General features: G+C 31.4%; 3 protein-coding genes across 3 annotated transcripts; 1 reads left to right on the plus strand and 2 right to left on the minus strand.

Moving 5' to 3' along the window:
* The first annotated feature begins 605 nt into the window (after nucleotides 1-605).
* LOC124927077 (mitogen-activated protein kinase kinase kinase YODA-like) lies at nucleotides 606-10,172 on the plus strand. The gene is made up of 14 exons (XM_047467422.1): nucleotides 606-774; nucleotides 862-921; nucleotides 1,297-2,058; nucleotides 2,151-2,858; nucleotides 3,156-3,243; nucleotides 3,361-3,423; nucleotides 4,899-5,062; nucleotides 5,191-5,266; nucleotides 7,002-7,061; nucleotides 7,153-7,260; nucleotides 7,740-7,979; nucleotides 9,093-9,187; nucleotides 9,260-9,827; nucleotides 9,899-10,172. The coding sequence occupies exons 3-13, from the start codon at nucleotides 1,487-1,489 to the stop codon at nucleotides 9,678-9,680; spliced, it is 2,595 nt and encodes an 864-aa protein (XP_047323378.1). The 5' UTR covers nucleotides 606-774; nucleotides 862-921; nucleotides 1,297-1,486; the 3' UTR covers nucleotides 9,681-9,827; nucleotides 9,899-10,172.
* A 1,267-nt stretch (nucleotides 10,173-11,439) lies between these two features.
* On the minus strand, nucleotides 11,440-14,226 carry LOC124925492 (short-chain dehydrogenase TIC 32, chloroplastic-like). The gene is made up of 7 exons (XM_047465505.1): nucleotides 14,054-14,226; nucleotides 12,718-12,949; nucleotides 12,561-12,640; nucleotides 12,344-12,497; nucleotides 12,106-12,269; nucleotides 11,981-12,027; nucleotides 11,440-11,892 (listed from the first exon to the last, which is right to left on the minus strand). Exons 1-7 carry the CDS (start codon nucleotides 14,157-14,159, stop codon nucleotides 11,731-11,733), a joined length of 945 nt encoding a protein of 314 aa, XP_047321461.1. The 5' UTR covers nucleotides 14,160-14,226; the 3' UTR covers nucleotides 11,440-11,730.
* Nucleotides 14,227-16,839: 2,613 nt separating this feature from the next.
* LOC124925857 (aquaporin PIP1-3) lies at nucleotides 16,840-18,150 on the minus strand. The gene is made up of 3 exons (XM_047465974.1): nucleotides 17,740-18,150; nucleotides 17,362-17,657; nucleotides 16,840-17,282 (listed from the first exon to the last, which is right to left on the minus strand). Exons 1-3 carry the CDS (start codon nucleotides 18,065-18,067, stop codon nucleotides 17,046-17,048), a joined length of 861 nt encoding a protein of 286 aa, XP_047321930.1. The 5' UTR covers nucleotides 18,068-18,150; the 3' UTR covers nucleotides 16,840-17,045.
* Nucleotides 18,151-20,745: the final 2,595 nt, after the last annotated feature.

Consider the following 20,745-nt stretch of genomic DNA (forward strand, 5'->3'; position numbering starts at 1 on the left):
TTTAAATTTTAAAATAATCTACATATGTATAATTAAATACAACTAAACTAAAATGACATAAAAAAATATTAGTTTATTATTCATATGGACCCCCATAAAAAGATTGAGCATTTTTCGTTGCTAAAATCCAAACACAAGATTGTATTTTATGACATTTAATTAAGATCTGTAATTTTATTTTATTTCAAATTATATTATTATAATTTGGAAATAATTTGTAGTTGATCAAACTAAGGATCTATTTTGAAGATTGCATTCAACAAAAAATTTAATAAAATTAATGTTTTCCTTCTAATGTTAAATCTAATATTGTATGTATACTAAACTCTTACTTATTTCATTAAATTACCTTTCCTTAGTTAAATAATTTATTGACTTTTTATTTTTCAAATATTATTTAAAATAAAAAATAATAATAATAAATGGAACAGTTACAAAATAAGAAGTAAAACGAGGGAAATGAGTTCTGCTTTTTTTTATTATTATTTATTTTTGCTAATTAATAATTTTATTTTACTTTTACGAATAAAAAATGATTTTTTATTATTTTCTAATTAACGTTCACTCTATGAACAGTGTACACTTGTATTCTCTCTCTACATCTTTCTTACAGAGACTCCCATCTCTTTCTTTCTCTCCTTCGTTTTCCATTTCACCGTAGTATCAGCTCACGCTACGTCGGATATGTGAATTCCGGCCGCCGTAGAACTGCCGTCAACCGCCGTCTAGACGCCGTCGCGCCGCCGTCCGGTATCTATTTTCGATTTGGAGCTGGTAAGTTCAGTTCTCATTCACCTCTAGAAATCGATGATTCTGAAAATTTTGTGACGGTTATGCTGTGTGTCTTCTCGTGGATTTCAGTTCCGGTGGAAGTTTCTAATGCTCGATTACGACTGGAATCATCGTCATTGTTGTTGTAAGGTAAATAGCGACAGCGTCGTTTTGTTAGCGATTTAGCTGTTTGAGGTTAACCTGTTTTCACCGTTGCTCTTTTGAACGTAACGTTTCTCTATAGAGTCATGCATATGAGTACATATGGCAATTGCGTGTTCTATAGACATAACTTTTGCTTTTCCGTTCACATGATATATACGTTTTATCAGAAATCATTGAGAGAGTTTATTACTGTGTAATGATCATCTCTGTTCGGAATTCAAATAGTATGCGCACTGAAAGAATAGGTTAAGAAAACGAAATTTTACTCCTATGATAAAGACAATTTTACTGAATACAACTTGAGTATATTTAATTTTGGATTCATTTGCATATTTTAAATAAATGTTTGAACAATTGCAGGCATAACTTGTTCAAAGCATTCTAACAAGTAAATTACCTCAATGATTGGTAAACAGTTTTCAGATTCTGTGCAGCAAAGAAGTCATCAATGCAATAATTCCATTTCATGAAATGCCATCTTGTACATGCTAGATAGTTTATTGTAATAAGGTGTTCGTCTCGTTGGTTTTCTCAATCTGTTGCATAAAATATGCCTCCATGGTGGGGAAAATCTACCTCCAAAGATGTGAAGAAGAAATCGAGTAAGGGAAGCATATCGAAAAAGGAAGGCATACCGAAAAAGGAAAGCATACAGAATAAGGAAAGCATATCGAATAAGGATAGCATATTTTATACCATAAACAAGAAACTCCATCTTTCTTGTGAAGAGAATGGAAGCAATGGGTCTAAGAAGTCTCTCAAGAGACGATTGACTGACATTAGCTCTAAGAAGGGATCTGGATTATATCTGCATTTGCGACCACGATCATCCTCAGTACCACGGTGTCAAAGCTTTTCAGAATGGTCGCATTCACATCCACTTCCCCTTCCTGGAAAAAATCTTTCAAGAAAAGCAAGTTCTAGTGCTGTAATTGACATGCCAACTACATCAGGAGTAACACCGTTACAGACCCTGCCTAAACCTGGACATGTTGAGAGAGTATCTGAGTTGTCCTCTGTTTATCATAATAGTGACAATCAATCTCAACCGCGACTTTTAACTCCTCAAACATCTTCTTTGAGCAAAAATGGGAATAGAAATGCCCTGAAAGATCATTCTAGGTAACCTTTTATTTTTTATTTTTTATCTTTTCCATATATAATTTTCTTGTGCTTACTCTCTATAACAAAGATATATTTCTTGTATTGTGAAGAATGAGACGCAAAGATATATCTCATGTTCAAGACTCAAAGAATTCAAAGGAGATGCTGCGAACTAGCATTTCATTACAAAACCAGACTTGTTCTACATCACCTTTAGGTTCTCCTACTGTCAAGTTGTGGAGTTCTCCCCATGGTGCTTTCAGCTGTGCTCCAGACAGCTCAAGTCCCTCTAAAAGTCCTATGAGACTGTTTGGCTATGGGATGCCCAGGAGCTGTTGGAGTAAACAATGCACAAATATTGCTGTAACTGGATCTGGACAGTGTACTAGTCCGGGTAAGGGACGGAGTTCTAGACATGATTCAGTGGTAGGAGATATGCCAGGGAGGCCACACAGCAGGTGCAGCACTGAACATTCTCCTATTCCTAGTCCAATAATGGTAAGATCTGAACCTACCTCCCGAATACAAAGTGGCTCTGTTACCCCTGTGCATCAACGAGCTGGAGCTGGAGCTGCAGCCATAGAGTCTCCTATTATGGCCTCCTTTGATAAAAAGCAACAAAGCTACCGCTTGCCTCTACCTCCACTTACAATCCCCAACTGTAACCCCTTTCCTGCATCATATTCGACAACAAGCTCTCCAGCAGCTCCACGAAGTCCTGGCAAAGTTGAAACTCCAAAAACTCCTGATTCGCGTTGGAAGAAAGGGCGGCTTCTTGGTAGGGGCACGTTTGGACATGTATACCTTGGTTTTAACAGGTATGCATCTGAACTGTCTTGAGGTCTGTTCTTAGTATCATCTTTACTATTTGTGACCTTGTTTACAGAAGAAAGGAGTACCATATGTTGTTAGATCATTGCATAGGTTTTGAATCACATGATTAGGATTGGCTCCATATTTGAACAAGTTATTTTATTTTTTTGGAAATAGCCAATCTTGTGTATTTTTGGATCTTTACAAAGAAACATTAGTTCAGAAGAACTTGCCTTACGCAGTTATATGTTATCCTCTGTGTATCATCTCCTCTTACCTTTCTTCATCTGGTTTATGTGTAGTCAAAGTGGGGAAATGTGTGCAATGAAGGAGGTTACATTATTTTCTGATGATAAAAAATCAAAGGAAAGTGCTCAACAGCTTGTACAAGTAAGTACTCATTGTATTTCTTATCGATCTCAGTTGCAGGGAACAAAAAGAAGCTTTTATCATTTCAGAAGTTTTACTTCAAGTTTATATTTCAAACTTGCAAGTAACTATTTGCAGGAAATTACACTTCTAAGTGGTTTGCAGCATCCAAATATAGTGCAGTACTATGGATCTGATACAGTAAGTTATCTGAACACTTTTGGGGTTCTCTTTCTGGTTTAGTGTATCCTCTACTATCCAAATAACAGACTTTTGTTTCTCTAATTTGTTTGAAATACTGACTATCTCTAGTTTTTGTAGGATTATTTATCTCCAATCTGTTCTTCTAGATCTAATGATAGGTTCCTGGAGTCTAAGTAGATCTGTTTGCATAGTCAATGATGAAATTCTGAGATTTACTTTGAATGATGTTCATGGATGGTGTTTCTCTTGTTTATAAGCGTTGTGATATTAGATATGATTTATTGCTAGAATTATGCAATTAGGATACCATTCAAAGAAAAACAGAATATATATGCGCAAATTTTGGTTATCAAAGTCCCGATGTGGCATCTCGCACAAGCTGAGGTCCCAATTTGGCACAAATAGAGAGAAAAGGGTAACAGTATATATAGTTTTATTTTTATTTTCAAAAAATACCCACTTATTAATAATTGAGCAAAATTACATATGAATTTATTAATAAGGTACAAAATCAACCACCCGTTGAATAAAATATAATTTATTATCATGAATAACGTTTCTGTTTACCCAATTTTTGGGAAGAAAAGAGGCAGTTGAGCAGGGGGGCACGGATCTTGGGTAAATGAAACCGCTAGTTACGTTAATAAACTCCGTTAATTTAACGGATTTTTAATTTGGAACCTTATTAGTAGAGTTCATGTACAATTTAGCTCATTTATTAAGATCACATATGTTTTTGTCCTGATTGAAAAACCTAGTGTATAAGTTTTCCCTTTTTGCCTATATAATATCCTTATGAATATGATAGAATTTGATTAGAATACAATTATGGATTCCTACAAAAAGTTGATCTCTATTATGTAAGACGACATACTTTCAATAATGTATCTTTTTATTTTTTACATGGTGTCAATTTGAGATAACCCTAATCTCAAAATCCTAGGAAATATGGACTAGAAAAAAAAGCATTGTGTAGGATGATGTTATGCATCAGATGTTTCAGTGAAATGTCTATTTATGGTCAAGACTTGATTGAATGGTTAAGTATTTGTTTTTTAAACGAAATTTGAGAGATTGAGAATGGTATCCACTTCCCTTAATTATGCTATAAAAAACCACAAGTTAACAAAAAATAAAAGAATCTTGTTTACCCTGTTCTTGATTCTATACACTCTCCCTTAATTACCTATAAAAAAACAGAAAAAGATAACCCTGTTTACACTTGTTCTCCTTATCATTGTTATTTAATGATAATGATGATGATTTTATTGATACGCTGCTTATACTTGTGTTCTTTAACTACTAGTTCAGTTGTGTTAATCTGGAAGGTTTATTCTCAATTATCTTTCATGCTAATTTATTTTCTTGAGACTCAATTGTCGGACTAGCTGGGGGGGAAATGTAAAAGAGAATAAAAAATAAAAAAGCTTTGATAACATTGACATATTCCTCTCTGTATCATGTGATAACAGGTAGATGATAATAAGCTATATATATACTTGGAATATGTATCTGGTGGTTCCATCCATAAGCTTCTTCAAGACTATGGTCCATTGGGTGAAACAGCTATTCGGAACTTTACTAGACAAATCCTGTGCGGGCTTGCATATTTACATGCTAAAAACACAGTTCATAGGTAGGTGGAATTGGCATTTGTCGTCAATTGCAAAAACAAAAACAGAGGGTTAGCTTTTATAGTTATTTTTGTAATTCTTCCATTTATAAACATGGCATTGTTGCTCACAATGGTGTATCTTGGCTCAGGGATATCAAAGGAGCAAACATACTTGTTGATCCCAACGGCTGTGTGAAATTAGCAGATTTTGGGATGGCAAAGCATGTAAGGATGTGTTTCATGTTATGACATTGGATCAACTGGTTCAATAATTGTGTGTAAATATAGTCTCGTAAGCGAACATGTTTTTAATTGTTACTATCTTAGTTAACTGCAAATTTGCGTAGGAGTCTGGAGTTCCTTTGCAGTATGCATAACTTATTTGGAAATCTTGTTTCATTTCATTATTTATGGCTAATATTATTTAGTCCAGCAGTTTTGGATTGGGTAGTGCCTATTTACTCTAAACAACATAGTTGTTTGATAAAATTGAAACCTCAACATTAAATATTAAGTGTTGAGATGTCAAGTCAATGAAAATAAAATGTTACGAAATATAAATTTCAAATCTACGTTTGGATATGATTTAACAAATTAATAACACAGTGCTAAGTAAGTTTCAGTTGACTTAATACTCAACAGCTATTGTCATCTCTTCTTAATGGATTGCCATTAAGTTAATCTCTTTATAATACCAATACAGAAAAAAAAGATGTTGAATGTGTTTAGCTTAACTTTTATAACAAGCTCAGCTTTGACTCGTATTCCTTGCGAGTCCAATCTTCTCGTGGATAATTTCAATCCGGCTTTGAATGTTGAAGTAGGCTGTATAGGTTCTTAGGTAGGTCATGCATAACATAAGGTGTACATGGTCTAGATAAATGGACTATATAGGTTTGTTGAGATAGAATATACTCAAACAATTGGATTTGTTTGGCCCCATAAACCATGCATATACTCGCAATGGTTTTGGCTAAGTCTTTGCTCCTTGTCTCTTCTTAGGAGCAGTTTAGGGCCTAATTGAGAAGTGATCAATTGGCTCATAGATTTCAATGTAGCTAGGTTAGACAGTGTATTACTTGAGTCAAGTGACTTGATTTGTCTTTGTCTACTCTACTAACGCTCCGAGTTTTTCTATAGGTAGACTTTCCTAATTGATTGTATCTTTAAATATTATAAGGCTGTCGAATTATAAATATCCTAGTTTATATTTTATTTTCTTAAATTTCAATATAAAAAAAAATCCATTACTTGATAAATTTATGGGGGTGGTTAGCCTAACATTCTTCTATGGACCAATAAATATCATTGTACTAAAATGAAGCACTGATATTTTACTTGTTATTATTGTCTAGATTTTAGTGAGCAAGGTTGCTAGAAACCAAATAGGCGCAACTTTTCTACGATCAATGAACTTGGGGATAATATCGGTAGTGGAAATAGTTTTGTTTAGTTTGGGATGATGCTTTATTTGTTAACACACTCAATTCTCCAAGGGGAGAAAAAGAAATGGGAATTGTTCAAGTGTAGGATGTGGCTTGAATAGGTTCAAAATTTAACCAATTTTTGTTACGAGAGATGTCACTATGATCGTTTGTGACGAAAAAGGAGGATAAGTGTGTTTAGAAAAAGAATGTCATTTCTAGATTAGGAGATCCATCACAAATTTTTCCTATCCATATTTACTATTTCTGTAATATTTATGTGAAAATCTTTGACGTCGTATATTTTAGCTTAGCTAAATTATTCAAGGAATAGTTGCTTTTCATCCCAATTCCCAAGGCATACGCAACCTTAATAACTGTGGTTTCATACTATGGAATTTGAAACGTATTTGGTACTTGTCGTATTTGGTACTTGGCCAATATAACTAACTACCTTTGTAATATGCTTTATAATATTATGTGTGCTTCAAATGACAATTCAATAATGTTGTTTAACGTAACATCGTGTTTTGCAGATTAACGGACAACCTTGTCCTTTATCATTAAAGGGAAGCCCTTATTGGATGGCACCCGAGGTTAGCTTATTACCTAGTCTTTGCTTTCCTTGCTGCTGTTAATAGCCAGCTTTGATGGATGTCCATTGTCATTTTTTTTTGGTCTGGTTAGGTTATAAAGAATTCAAGTGGTTGCAATCTTGCTGTAGACATATGGAGTCTTGGGTGCACTGTTTTGGAGATGGCCAATGGCAAGCCACCCTGGAGCCAGTATGAAGGGGTGAGTTGGTTTTATTTTAAGTTCACTAGCTAATAATCTTGAGGATTATTTTTCTTTTTCACTGTTCATATTAGAATGTTTTAGGTACCAAAATTCTTTTATTTTGATCATGATCTGGAAAAATCTATTGGGCTGTTTTTCCTTTTCATTGTTCATATTGCTGTTTTTGGTATCAAAATTCTTTTCAAATTTGTATTTTGTAAGTTTCATTAGTTCAAATAGAATCACAATGATTTACAAAAATAATATGATCATGATTGAGAAAAAAAATTCAATGAAGTAAAAAAACACACTATAATTTGGATCATAATCCAAAAATAATGTTTATGATACAGAAAACATCTTATATCAAACGAAAAAAAAAAAATCACTTTGAGTATTAACTTTTGGCGTTTTTTGATGAGATCGTGATTGTGACAAAATATTGGTTTGTATTGCTCAATATGCTTGTCCGTTTTTGTTTGGTTGATTCTCAATAGGTTGCTGCTATGTTCAAGATAGGAAATAGTAAGGAGCTTCCTGTTATTCCAGATGAGCTTGGTGATCATGGAAAAGATTTTGTAAGGCAGTGTTTGCAGCGAAATCCTGCAAATCGTCCTACAGCTGCTCAGCTTTTGGACCATCCTTTTATAAGAAGAGCTGTTTCACCTTTAGAAAGACCCATCGCCAATCCCAATCATCCAGAAGTACCAATTGTTACAAACAGAATGAAATCTCTGGTATGGACTACACCTTTGTTTAAGTTTGACATGTGTTACTTTGCTCGTCTTTGCTTATGCCTATTTGGAAACACTTCTGTTTTATTTATGGATCTGGATTAGAAAGTAGAAACTGCCATAAATTTCAAAGACAAAATGCAGTTTCCAAATCTATGTAAAACTATTTGGAAACACTTCCGTTTTATTTGCGAATCTTGATGAGAACTGTCAATAAATTTCAAACACTAAATGCAGTTTCTAAATGTATGTACATTTGGAAACAATATCTCATCATGTCATGGAAACAGAATTTAGGTTCAATTTTTTATTGATGGAGTCAAGATCCGAATACAGATCAGATCACGCTTGAAACAGAACTAATTTAGACAGATTCAAATTTTTGTTGTAAAGGGCTTCCAAAAGAAATTGACATGGTATCTAATCTAAGATCTGGATCATTTCCAACAAACGTGATCTCATCTAGTTCCGGATACAAATCCAGACCCATCGTTTCCAAATAGGTGTCACTAAAATCTGTTCATTTGGAAACTGCGTTTTGGTCTTTGAAATTTATTGGCCGTTTCTCATCTGAATTCATCAATCAAAAACAGAAGTGTTTCCAAATAATTTTTTTGCCTGTACATTTGGAAACACAACGATTAGGCAGTTTCTCATCCGGATTCAGAAAATAAAAACTGAAGTGTTTGCAAATAGGTTTTTTTCCTGTACATTTGGAAACTGCATTTAGTATTCAAATTTATTTGACAGTTTCTCATCCGTATTCAGAAATAAAAACGCAAGTGTTTCCAAATAGGATGCTGAGGTTGATTTCTTTTGAAAGCATGTCTTGGTCCTGAAAATGTGAATCAGTATCATGTGTATTTTGAAACACTTCCGTTTTATTTCATTTACTTCTGAATCCGGATAAGAAACTGCCAAAATAAATTTCAAAACTAACTGAAGTTTCCATATTTCCAAATGAATTGTGAGCTTCATCACCTGACCCTACTTGGATCTGGATGAGAAACTGTCAATAAATTTCATACACTAAATGCAGTTTTCAAAAATTGACTAAAATAAATCTTTTGATATATTCTCCTTTATGCTGGCTAACACCAATTGAAACATTTTTAGGTCATCGAATACAATAAACACATTTCATCCCAAGATTCTGAACCAAACTCCAAACATCATCCCTCCAGGCGATCAAAATCCAGTTTGAGATCCAGGTTCGTCTCTCTTTTCCCCCCACTTCCAATTAAATTGTTGTCATTATTTTATTGACTCGAAATTTCTTGCAGTTACTTAAACGACATACAACAACAACCACAACAGAGGAATATTTCATGCCCAGTTTCTCCATTGGCTAGTTCTCCATTGGCCAGTTCTCCATTGGCTAGTCCTCCATTGACTAGTTCTCCTATTATGCGTTCTAGTTTATCGCCTCCTCCCTTTTCCAGTCCACATAATACACCTGGCTCATCCTCATTCCGTAATATTCAATATCAACAACCTATTATCTACTCTTCTCCAGTAATTTATCGCGAACCCCCATCACACCTAATGAATTCACCGAGAAAAAACAGTTTCCTCCCTGAAAGTGAAATCAGAAAGGTTCCAAATGGACAGTCAGCATTGGCTGATCAGGTTTCTCGACACCTATTCAGGGATGATCACTCAAACTCAAAGATGAATAAGAATCGGAATCCTACTTTATTCTGATACACAGAAAAATTTATTGGTTGTCAATACTTTTATACCTTTATAAAAAAAAGAAAAAAGAAAAAGACAGATTTCACCAAATAATCTTTTTATTTATTTCTAAAAAAAAATGACAACGGTGAAGCAGGTGACTTATACTTGTTCTTGGTGAGTTTATTAAAACTTTGCAATTATTATTATTATTATTTATAGTTACTGAAAATGACTATTCTTTTCAGGTAACTATAAAGGAGAGGAATTTGCTGTTTCTCATGTGCAGATCAAGATACAAAAAAAACAAATACAGATATGTGTACATTTCATCAAATATACTTCAAAAAAATCATGAAAAAGATGAACAACAATATTGAAACTTTCTCACAAACTATTCTGTTTTCTATTGCTCTCTTTCACCTTTTCATTTCTTTTTAAAAAATAAAATAAAAAATATTGTGTTATTACCAAGTTGTTTAAAGTGTAAGGATGATAAATAATTGTGTACAATGTACATTTGTTGAGATGCTAATCTTATACTATTTCTTCTGAATTGGTTTGGTTTCTAAATTTGGTTTAGAAGAACTTTATTTGATGTGGGTTTATTTTGAAAATAATTTTATTTTCTTTTATTCTCATTTTATTTAAACTATGATAAGTATCTTTAATACTTTTAGAAGTAATATTATTTATACTCTGTAGAAGAAAACCACATTTAATTGAAGGTAAGCCTCACATTCTCATTTTATATCTAACTAAGGTTAAGGTTGATCTTGTTTATCCTTGTGATAAAAGAAGACAACATTAATAGAGAGAATTTAAGGCTTACCCTTCTCTTAAATATGTTTTTCTTACTTCACGTTACATAATTATTCTTATCTCTTCTTCTAGCCTAACGATAAAAAGAGATAGATATTTTGAGACTCTTTAAGGTTTTGAGTTCGAGTCTGTCAGGCACGTTTAAATTAAATTGGTTGGATGGATGTGTTTGCATGTTATGTGCTTAACTTGTGGAGATTAGTCGCATTCCGAAGGAGAAACAAAAAATATTCTCAAGAACATGTAAAAATATTATTTGTCAAAAAAACAGCTATTTTTTCATTTCCCAATAATGTTATCATATAGAGAATTAATAAGAAATTTCTTATTCTCATATAGAGAATTTTATCAAGTTTCTTCTCATACTCAATTTTATTTTATTTATTTTTAAAAAAAAAAAAATTTATTAAAAATAGCGCAAGATGCGTGCAAGATGCGTTCAAACATTACAAAATGGAAGGAAAAAAACAAAACAATAAATAAGAAAACAACGAAAGAATTTTAAATGTTAATAAGATCGAAAAATTTTCATTATGTACGAGCCTCTTTATATCGGATTGAGGCGAACGCGTGTAACATAAATCCTTTAAGACGCTCGTATCCATATTTTTTCTTTCGAAAACTCTTATATTTCTTTCTTTCCAAATTATCCACCAAATGATGAATAAAATTGATTTTCAGTCGTCCGCGATTTTATTGTTAGAGCTCGATTCAATCCATTTGATTCAAAAGTCAGCAACTTTTAGTGGTGTATCCAATTAAAATTGAAGGAGATTCTATATCAAACAAATGTTGCGTTAAAGCGAGATGAAATCATTTCTTTTTCAATTGATTAGATGTCAAAAATTCTTCATTGATAACTTTTCATCCAATGTTGCTAAATTCTCTCTTATTAGAATTGGATAATCAGAATTTCATTTCTTCAATCTTGTAATTCTTTACTTTTCACTATGATGTTTATTAGAAGAACAAAATTATACATTTAAAGTCAAAGAGATCAACATTTTTCTATTAAACAATTCAATCCCATAAACAAACCATCTATGACTTTATTCAAGTAAAAAAAAGATAAAATCCACATTAGTAACACTTTCTAAGACAGGAATATAGCAACACACAAAGTAAGCCCATAATTTATATGATACAAAAACAAAATCAACTTAGTTTCAGTACTAAAACTACATAGTAGACACAGAATCCAAAGAGAAAGAGATGAACACCTGCAAATTCATCCAAATCCAAATCATCATCATCATCATTAGAGTTTGGAAAAGCTGAGGCTGAACTCCCACAACTTCTTTCCCAATTCACCGTCTTTAGCCAGAGAGCTCGGTTCGGCTATATTGCTGTCAGAGAAATATTTTCCAGTTACGCCCTTCACTTGAGGATTCAACGCCACATAACATGTTGTAGCCGCCCCCTTCAAACAAACGTAAACTTAACAAAATCAATATGTATAATCAAATCAAAACCTGTTTCTGAAACAATTTTGCGAACAATCCAAGAACCTGAGGAACATTCTTCAGTACATATTTCCCAACCATGTTAACCAATCCTGCAATAACAAGTTAACATCAAGAACCCAAATTTATTTATTTTTAAAATCCTGCAGATTTGAGATTAGGCCTCTTACCATCAATAAAGCTGTGGTGGCGAAGAAGGTTTGTCGAAATCGATCCAGGATGAAGAGAATTAGCAGTTATCTCCACACCTTCTTCCTTAAAGAGCCTTGCTAGTTCATTAGCATGTAAAATGTTGGCAAGCTTTGATTGTCCATAAGCAAATATACTATTGTAACTGACAAAACCAAAACAGTCATAATAGATTAATAAGAAAAAAGAACAAATTAAAAAAAGTTGATTATATGTTACCTTGACTCGTCATTGATTTTATCGAAACGGATTCCTTCACTATAAACAAACTGATGACCTAAAGAAGAAACATTGACAATCCTTCCTTCCCTTTGGCTCTCTCGTGCTGTATTTTTCATCGTCTCCAGCAGATTATTCGTTAATAGAAAATGACCTGTAAATGATTATCAGCGTAAAAATATATTTAAAATGTTATTGGTCAATTTGAGTAATCAACCTAGATGATTGGTGGCAAACTGCAGTTCAATTTTGTCTTGAGAAAGCTTGAAAGGAGGAGCCATAAGGCCTGCATTATTACTTTAAGACAAACAAAAGCACTTCAATGAACAAAAAAACAGCAGAAGAAATGAAAATTCTTAAATCTCAAATTTTACATGAGAAGGTTTAGCGGAAGTCCTGAGGATTTGTATTCGGAAGCAAATTTCCTTACAGACGCGAAAGAGCTAAGATCCAACTCCATAACATCGACTTTAGAATTTGGTACATTTTTCAATATCTCTTCTTTAATTTTCCGACCAGTTTCCACATTCCTAACTGCCATCACAACATGGACTCCACGTAAGGCCAGGACACGGGCTGTTTCTTCCCCAATCCCGCTGGATGCCCCTGATCATGAAATTAGATTATTCCAAGAATCATGGAAATGAGATCATTCATAACTTATGAAACAAAACAACTTCTGAAGTTATTTTCAAACCGGCTACTAATTTTACACTACCCCAAAATTGCATCTTAGTCTTCTTGCTCCAAATAAACCTTTTGCCAAAGGAATTACTTTTTTTCTTTTTGAAAACAAGGGTTTATTCTAGGGAAACCCCCTCAACCATGATCCCCCACTTCAGTCGGGGTATTCTTAATGAAAATCGAACCTAGGACAAATTAAAATATGCCGAAAACAGAAAGATTGCATCTTCCACAGGAACAAGTACAACAAATAACGCGCAAGAACTCAACTCTTACACTGAGATCAAAAGAAAAAGGAAAAAAAGCAAAATCAGTCACCATACAAAAGCTAAACGGAGAACAGAAATATACAATCAAGTCGAGGAACAAGGGCCAGATGACATTCTTTCTTTCTATTTTCATGTGTTGATTAAATCTTGTTTTATGTTTCACTTTTCCTTGTATAATCAGATCCGCCCTAATGGGTTTTTCTCAAGAAATATACAATCAAGAAACATCATTTCATCGTTTGAAAAAGACTCTCATTAGAAACAAATCTCACACAAAACCCTAGCATAGTTGGTTCAATCTAGAGTCATCCATTATATGTATTAATTATGGTTCATATTCCATTTCAGTCTATTAGGTTCTTGAAGAAAAGTCTGCATATCTTATATCTGACTGTAAAGGAAGAGTGAAGATGGCAGAGAAGAAGTGGTATACTGAAATTGCAAAAGGCTCTTGGACAAAACAAGATCAGAGTTTTTACCAGGAAAAGTGCAAAAGAAGGAAACAGTTTCACATGGCAATACACAGGGCCAACACTTGACGTGATAAATCAAAACTTCTCAACACTTAAAGCTACAACAAGGTAAAGTAACCGAGAAGATGCAAGAACAGATTGGAAGGAAACCTAATAAAGGAAATTGAGATTCCTAATCTTTCCAACCAACCAAAATGTCTAATATTCAATCAAAACGAATATTGGGTTTTCTAATTCTAATAAATGATCGATCGATCAAATGAATCATGAAAAACATAATAAACCTGTAACGATGGCAGTGAGACCAGTTCCATCAATCCCTTGAGTAACTTCTTCAGCCGTGGATCGAGCAGAAAACCCAGATGCCCCTTTTCTTCCTAAAATCCACATCTTTTTTTAATTAGTTTTGTTTCTCAGACAGACAACAGAACACGGACGAGAAAGAGAACTGCGGTTATTACTCCTTGTCTGTCTCTAGATGTTATGTTTGTTTAGCGAATGTGATCATTAACTACCTTCTATGTTCATTTATTTTTTTATTTTTTTTAAATGTCACTCCATTTATATTAGAAATGATAAGAGACATGAAAATATATATATATATATATAAGAAGAAAATACATAGATTAGTATTAGAAGAGAGTGAATTTGTTTTCATTTATTAAAAAAAAAATACATATATATTATTGAATTATATAAAACTCTTTTAAACCATTAGAAAAAAAAAAGTATAAATTAATAAATTTTTATATCAAGTTAAAAGAAATATATAATTTTTTTTTATCTAGATTTGATTTTAAATTTTTTATGATTTATGTATATTTAATAAAAATATTTTAAAAACAATGATAAAATATGACATAAAAAATTATGTAAAAGAATTATAAACACGTTACCCGATAGATTATCAAATTTATTGATTTTAAGAAGAACGAAGAACCTACTCTACCTACATTTTATAATGAATATATTATAATGAATATAAGAAAACATCATGAATAATACACATCGAACGAGTACGATCATTGAAACTTCGACGATTTCTCTCCAACTAGATAGTCCACCATAAAATAATCAAAATTATAACACAAATATATATTATTGTCATATCAGTCGCATTAATCTAAACTTTATAACAAATACCGAAGACTCGGATATCACTTAGTGAATCTCAATCATACCCCCACAAAAAAACTTTATATAATAGACATCATTGACAATTCAAAAGTAAGTGAGTCGTCAATTTAACATTCTTATAATAATACGACAACGACTTATCATAATATAATTTTTTTTTATAATGTCATAAAATTCTTACGAGACACCCTATATAATTAAGATGTTTTCAATCACGCAACCGTTATATAGATCTTTTACAACCACTAAACCATCTTTCGAATTTTAGTCACACTAAAACAATATATGTTACAACTAAGAATTTTTAATAATTACTCTACACACCATAATTGATTTCAAGAGAATACATTTTTCAATCATTGATGAAAATTTAATCGAAATAACTTTTTCTCAACTTTGAGACACTTTGTATATAATTATGTGGTAGATTATTTAACTTTTCAACTGACAACTTTGATAGTTATTCAATAATAAAAAGTTGGGTAAAAAATATGCGAAATTGTTGGAATCTGATAAACATTATACGGTTAATTCTACTTCTGAAATGACACATATACAAAAGTGAAACATCACCTCCTTTATTTATTTATTTTTTCTCTTTGTACATGTGCCGCTTTCTTAATAGATTAATGCACTACTTATACGGGTAGCATTGAAATAACCACATTATACTGCACTTTATTATTTATTATATGAGTTATTTTAAAATAATAATAATAATTAATAATCTAATAGTATAAAAAGATAAGCATACGACATCAATGAAACAGATAAGGTTGCGTCTCCCAAAATCTTATCCCCTAATGGGTTTGTTTATTAGCTTAAATAAAGCCTTGCATAACATTATCTTATCAATTCATTTAAACCAAATTTTATCACAATTCATTTAATCTAGTATACTCAAATAATCTAGTATTATTTTTTTTTGTGTTTAATTGTAATATAATAAAAAGATTTCACATTTAAATGTAGAATTTACACTTCCAATAATGAAGGTCTTACATCAAGCTAGTGGTGTGTCTCAATCCAAAACAAGGACATAAAAAGATACATAATAATAAATTCAAAAGGAATTCTTCTTAATAATTTAATTTTCTTTTTAGAAAGTATCGGTGCCCAACTGTCATTCTCCAAAACCAAACTTGGTAGATGATAGTAAAAAAAAATCTTAAAACTAAATAATTATCATAATTTCCCTTTTCCATATGCCTAATTTCATCCCTCAAATTTGTAAGGATAAAAGTAGCCTTGTATTTTTCTTTGATTTGTTAGTTTGAATTTTTTATTAAAAAGATTAGTATCAAATTATTCCATTCATTCATAACTATATGAAACAATTATGTTTTTATAAAAAAAAAAAAAAAAAAAAAAAAAAAAAAAAAAAAAAAAAAACTCAAGAAAAACAAACATCAAACGAGTTAGTTTCCTTTTTACATAAAAAAATTTTTTTAGGTGAAACGATATTAGTTTGGTCAAATAACACTTCAAAAGTAGACATTCAAACATTTTTTTATTATTTTTTATTTATTTATTTTAGATTTCAAATACTTTTTTCAAATCTTAAAATTTTAAATTAATGTTATTTAAAGTTATAGAAAATGAAATTTTATCCTTAATGACTTCAAACCCAATTAACTAATTATCTTTAATTCAAAAATAATAATAATTAAACTAAGTTAACCTACCCTCAAATAATAATAATAAATAATCTAATAGATACAAATATATATTAATATACTCACTCATCAACAAACAGATAAGGTTGTGTTTCCCAAAACCTTATCCCCAACTAGGTTTGTTTATTAGCTTTTAAATAAGCCTTCCATAACATCAACAACTCATTTAACCTAGCATATTCAATAATCTTTTGTTTTTGTTCTTGTTTTTTAAGATCATTGTATTAATTTTTTTAGTGTTTAATTAATTATAAACATAATAAAAAGATTTCAAATTTAAACTTCATAATTTACACTCCCATTCCTTCTTACATAATCATAATAATTAAGATCATACACATCAAACTAGTGGTGTGTCTCAATCCACTCATTAATCAAACAAGAACATAAAAGAAGATACATAATAATAATAATAAATTAAAAAGGAAATTAATCTTCATCTCGAATCTTGATCCAATCATCATCATCCCCTGGACTTGAATGGAATAGCCCTAATCACAATCTGATGATACATAGCAGCAAGTGCAGCTCCAATAAATGGTCCTACCCAGAATATCCAATGATCCTCCCAAGCATGATCCTTGTTGTAGATGATCGCAGCTCCAAGACTCCTCGCCGGATTAATCCCAGTTCCGGTGATCGGAATAGTCGCCAAATGTACCAAAAACACAGCAAACCCAATAGGCAACGGCGCCAAAATCTGCACCCATCCATCCAAGTTAAAACCCAACAATTTAAACAACAAAAGATCAAATCTTTATATCTAGAAAACTACTTACAGGAACATGAGAATCTCTGGCACTCCTTTTAGCATCAGTTGCAGAGAAAACGGTGTAAACAAGAACAAAAGTACCGATTATTTCAGCACCAAGTCCACTTCCTTTAGTATAACCATGAGCCACAACATTAGCACCACCACCGAGTGTTTCATAAAGATTTGGTTGAAACCCTTTAACAACTCCAGCACCACAAATAGCTCCTAGGGTTTGCATCACTATGTAGAAGATAGCTCTAGTCAAAGAAAGTTTCCTTGCCAAGAACAACCCAAATGTCACAGCAGGATTTATATGCCCTCCTGATAATCAGTCATTTCAAATAATTATCAATACCCATTTACAAAAAAACAAGATTAAATTAGTGGGTTATGTTTATTTTACCTGAAATTCCGGCGGTACAGTAAACAAGTGCAAAGATCATGCCTCCAAACGCCCAAGCGATACCTTGAATACCAACTGAAGCACATTTATTGGGTGCTCGTGAAACACCCATTACAGTCAGCACAGTTATGTAAAGAAAAAGGAAAGTGGCTATGAATTCGGCGATTCCAGCTCTGTAGAAAGACCATGAACTGAGTTCGCCGGGTTCGAAGAAAGGAGCCGGCGGCGCCTCCTTGTAGTCCTTGTCGGTTTGAGCGGCGGTTCCGATTGGTTGTCGTTCGGAGAATTTGTTAGCTCCGAGTCTAACATCTTCTTCTTTCTGCTCCATTGAATCTCTCTCTTTCTCTCTCTCACACAAACACAAATTCAAGAATCAAGATTGCTACTTTAGCACGCTTCTGGTTTAGTGGAGAGAAAAGGGTGATGGTAGGGATGACTTTATAGATGAAAAGTTACAGTAATGAGAGAGAGAAAAATGGATTCTTTAAATTCAAAATTTGGAATTTCTAAAAAACCCATTATTACCATTATGCTGAAAACAAGAAACACGAGAGAAAAGAGAGTAAAAAGAAGAAAATTACAGTAAATTAATGGAGGTAGAGAGAGAAAATAGAGAGAGAAAGAAGGCAGCGAGTATGTTCTGGAAAGGGGTAGAAGAGAGAAGGTTTGGTTGATTTGTCCTTATCATCTTCTACAGAGTGTCTGAAATTTTATATTTATTTAATAATAATATTAATAATAATGAAGATATATTATTATATTATATTATATTAAACTTGTTTTATTGTTACGGCTTCTTACTTATGGGTTCTTCATTTCAATATATTCTTCTACCTAATCTTTTAATTTAAATTAAGTAAAGGTATGATCTGGAGTGGGTATGTTATGTATATATAACATAATTAACAATTAATGATTAATTTTGACTGTCAATTTGAATTATTAATTAAGTAAAATTCATAAGAATTTACTAGAAATATGACTTAGAGCTAGCTAGAAAATAGGTGTTTTAAATAATACGATTATTTTAAACATTAATTTTGACTGTCAATTTGAATTATTAATTAAGTAAGAATCTTCAGGATTTATTAGAAATCTGATTTAGAGCTGGTAGAATAGGTGTTTTTAAATAATTTTTAAAATATTGATCAGTGATAATTTAAGTTGTGTTTTTTAAAATATTAAAGGGCAGTAATATATAATGATAAAATAATTTTTTAAATAAATAAAAAATATAATTTAGTAATTTGATTGATAAAATTATGTTTGATTTTTTTTTAAAAAAAACTCAAAAGTGACTCAATTTGATAGATTTAAAAAAAAAAATCATTTCAACTGTTTGGTCAGTTTTTAAACTCTTTATCCGTCAAGAAAAATATTTATGTAAATAAATTATTTGAGTTTATTTTTAAATCACTACATAATTTAATTATTTAACTTAAAATATTAATTAAATTAAAATAATCTTAAAAAAAACATATGGTTATAACACTAAGCTAAAATTACCTCAATTAAAAAGAATTATCAAAATAGTTTTTTATTATTAAACCGTTGACCCGATTACATAAAATTATAAACGAGTTCATTCGATTTATAATTATTTCGTCGGTTCAACTTTTCACAAAATCAAAAAAATAAAAACACCAATAAATTATAATCCTATATATTAACAAAATTATTTTAACCATCTAAACACTATTAAATTTAATAAAAATAATAACAAACGCTTATGGATATCACAATCCCTAGGGCCCGTCATTAGCACTACTATAGTTGGTAGAGCCAGTGTAATAATATGTTTACTTTTATATTGTCTTTTTCTTTTACAAGAATATACTTTTTTTTTAATCAATTTATAATTCACAATTATCCACTAATTAAAAGTTTAAGGTGCAACGGTCTCATTGAAGTTGGCCGGGTTATATAATAACGGGTGTATAAAGAAAGAGAGAGATGAAAAATCGAGCCGTTTTATGACCGTTGAGGAAAGCGGTCAGCCTGGAAAGATCGATCACATGGCCCAACAGGCAATATCCTCGTCTTGTAGTGGTGTCGGATGGGGGGACCACTTTTATTTTTTTCATTTCACTCTTCTAAAGTAACAAACCGGGTTCACCGGGCCGGTTTGTCTTTTTGCATGCGTGGGCCATTGCCGGTTCACTATTCAGTTCTGCAATTTCAATTTTCGATATCCTAAACAAAACAATGAATGAATGAAGCCTACATACATTTGTTATGAATTATTTATTATTTTATCAAAATAATTTGAAGGAATAATCAGATTAATATCCAATAAAATTCCTATAATTATGTGGAATATTATTGGTTAAGTTGTGAAATTAGAGAGTTATTATTATTATTAAAATTATATAAAATGATGTTGTGACTTATCTGCTTTAAGCGGTCGTTAACATATTATATACGTGACATTTATAAATAAATAAATAAATTTATATCACTAATTTAACTATAGAATTTCAAAGAATTAAGAGTTTTGACTATCGAATTTTAAAGAATTGCTAGTTAAAATTCTCGTTCGTTGAAATTCGGTAGATAAATTAGTGATATATATAACTTTATTTATTTATTTATTTAAAAATATCACGTATATGATACATTAATGGCGTTCGAAACAGTTAAACCTTGCGCTGTGTCTTGTTTTTGTATAATTTTAATAATAAATATATAAAATTACAAAATAAAAAAAAAAGAGGTCTAAAATATGTATTGTTCTCAAATAAGAAATCCAATTTAACCCTTCATTTGGTTGATATAATTAATAGTAGTAAGAATACATTATTGTTTACATGTAATGTATTAATGATAATGATGATATATGATTATGCGATAATGCGTTTTATTCACAATCACAACTACCCAAACATATAACATATAGATAATGTAGATTATGATAGTATACAAATTAATTAAATTAAGATATTCTATTAATTAATCAATTATTTATGAGCCACTACAACTCCTCTTTGCCTTATAAATTAAATCACC

Source organism: Impatiens glandulifera, chromosome 2, assembly GCF_907164915.1.
Source record: "Impatiens glandulifera chromosome 2, dImpGla2.1, whole genome shotgun sequence".
NCBI lineage: Eukaryota > Viridiplantae > Streptophyta > Magnoliopsida > Ericales > Balsaminaceae > Impatiens > Impatiens glandulifera.

Bases quoted from the DNA above. Each gene is read 5' to 3' on its own strand.
- LOC124927077 (XM_047467422.1), top strand. From the start codon at position 1,487: ATGCCTCCATGGTGGGGAAAATCTACCTCCAAAGATGTGAAGAAGAAA. The intron at 7,062-7,152 runs GTTAGCTTATTA...TGGTCTGGTTAG, and splicing joins CTTATTGGATGGCACCCGAG to GTTATAAAGAATTCAAGTGG. The intron at 9,188-9,259 runs GTTCGTCTCTCT...AATTTCTTGCAG, and splicing joins AAATCCAGTTTGAGATCCAG to TTACTTAAACGACATACAAC.
- LOC124925492 (XM_047465505.1), bottom strand. From the start codon at position 14,159: ATGTGGATTTTAGGAAGAAAAGGGGCATCTGGGTTTTCTGCTCGATCC. The intron at 12,950-14,053 runs GTTTATTATGTT...TTTCATGATCAG, and splicing joins TCTCACTGCCATCGTTACAG to GGGCATCCAGCGGGATTGGG. The intron at 11,893-11,980 runs GTTCTTGGATTG...GTTTGTTTGAAG, and splicing joins TACTGAAGAATGTTCCTCAG to GGGGCGGCTACAACATGTTA.
- LOC124925857 (XM_047465974.1), bottom strand. From the start codon at position 18,067: ATGGAGCAGAAAGAAGAAGATGTTAGACTCGGAGCTAACAAATTCTCC. The intron at 17,658-17,739 runs GTAAAATAAACA...ACTGATTATCAG, and splicing joins CTGTACCGCCGGAATTTCAG to GAGGGCATATAAATCCTGCT. The intron at 17,283-17,361 runs GTAAGTAGTTTT...GGATGGGTGCAG, and splicing joins CCAGAGATTCTCATGTTCCT to ATTTTGGCGCCGTTGCCTAT.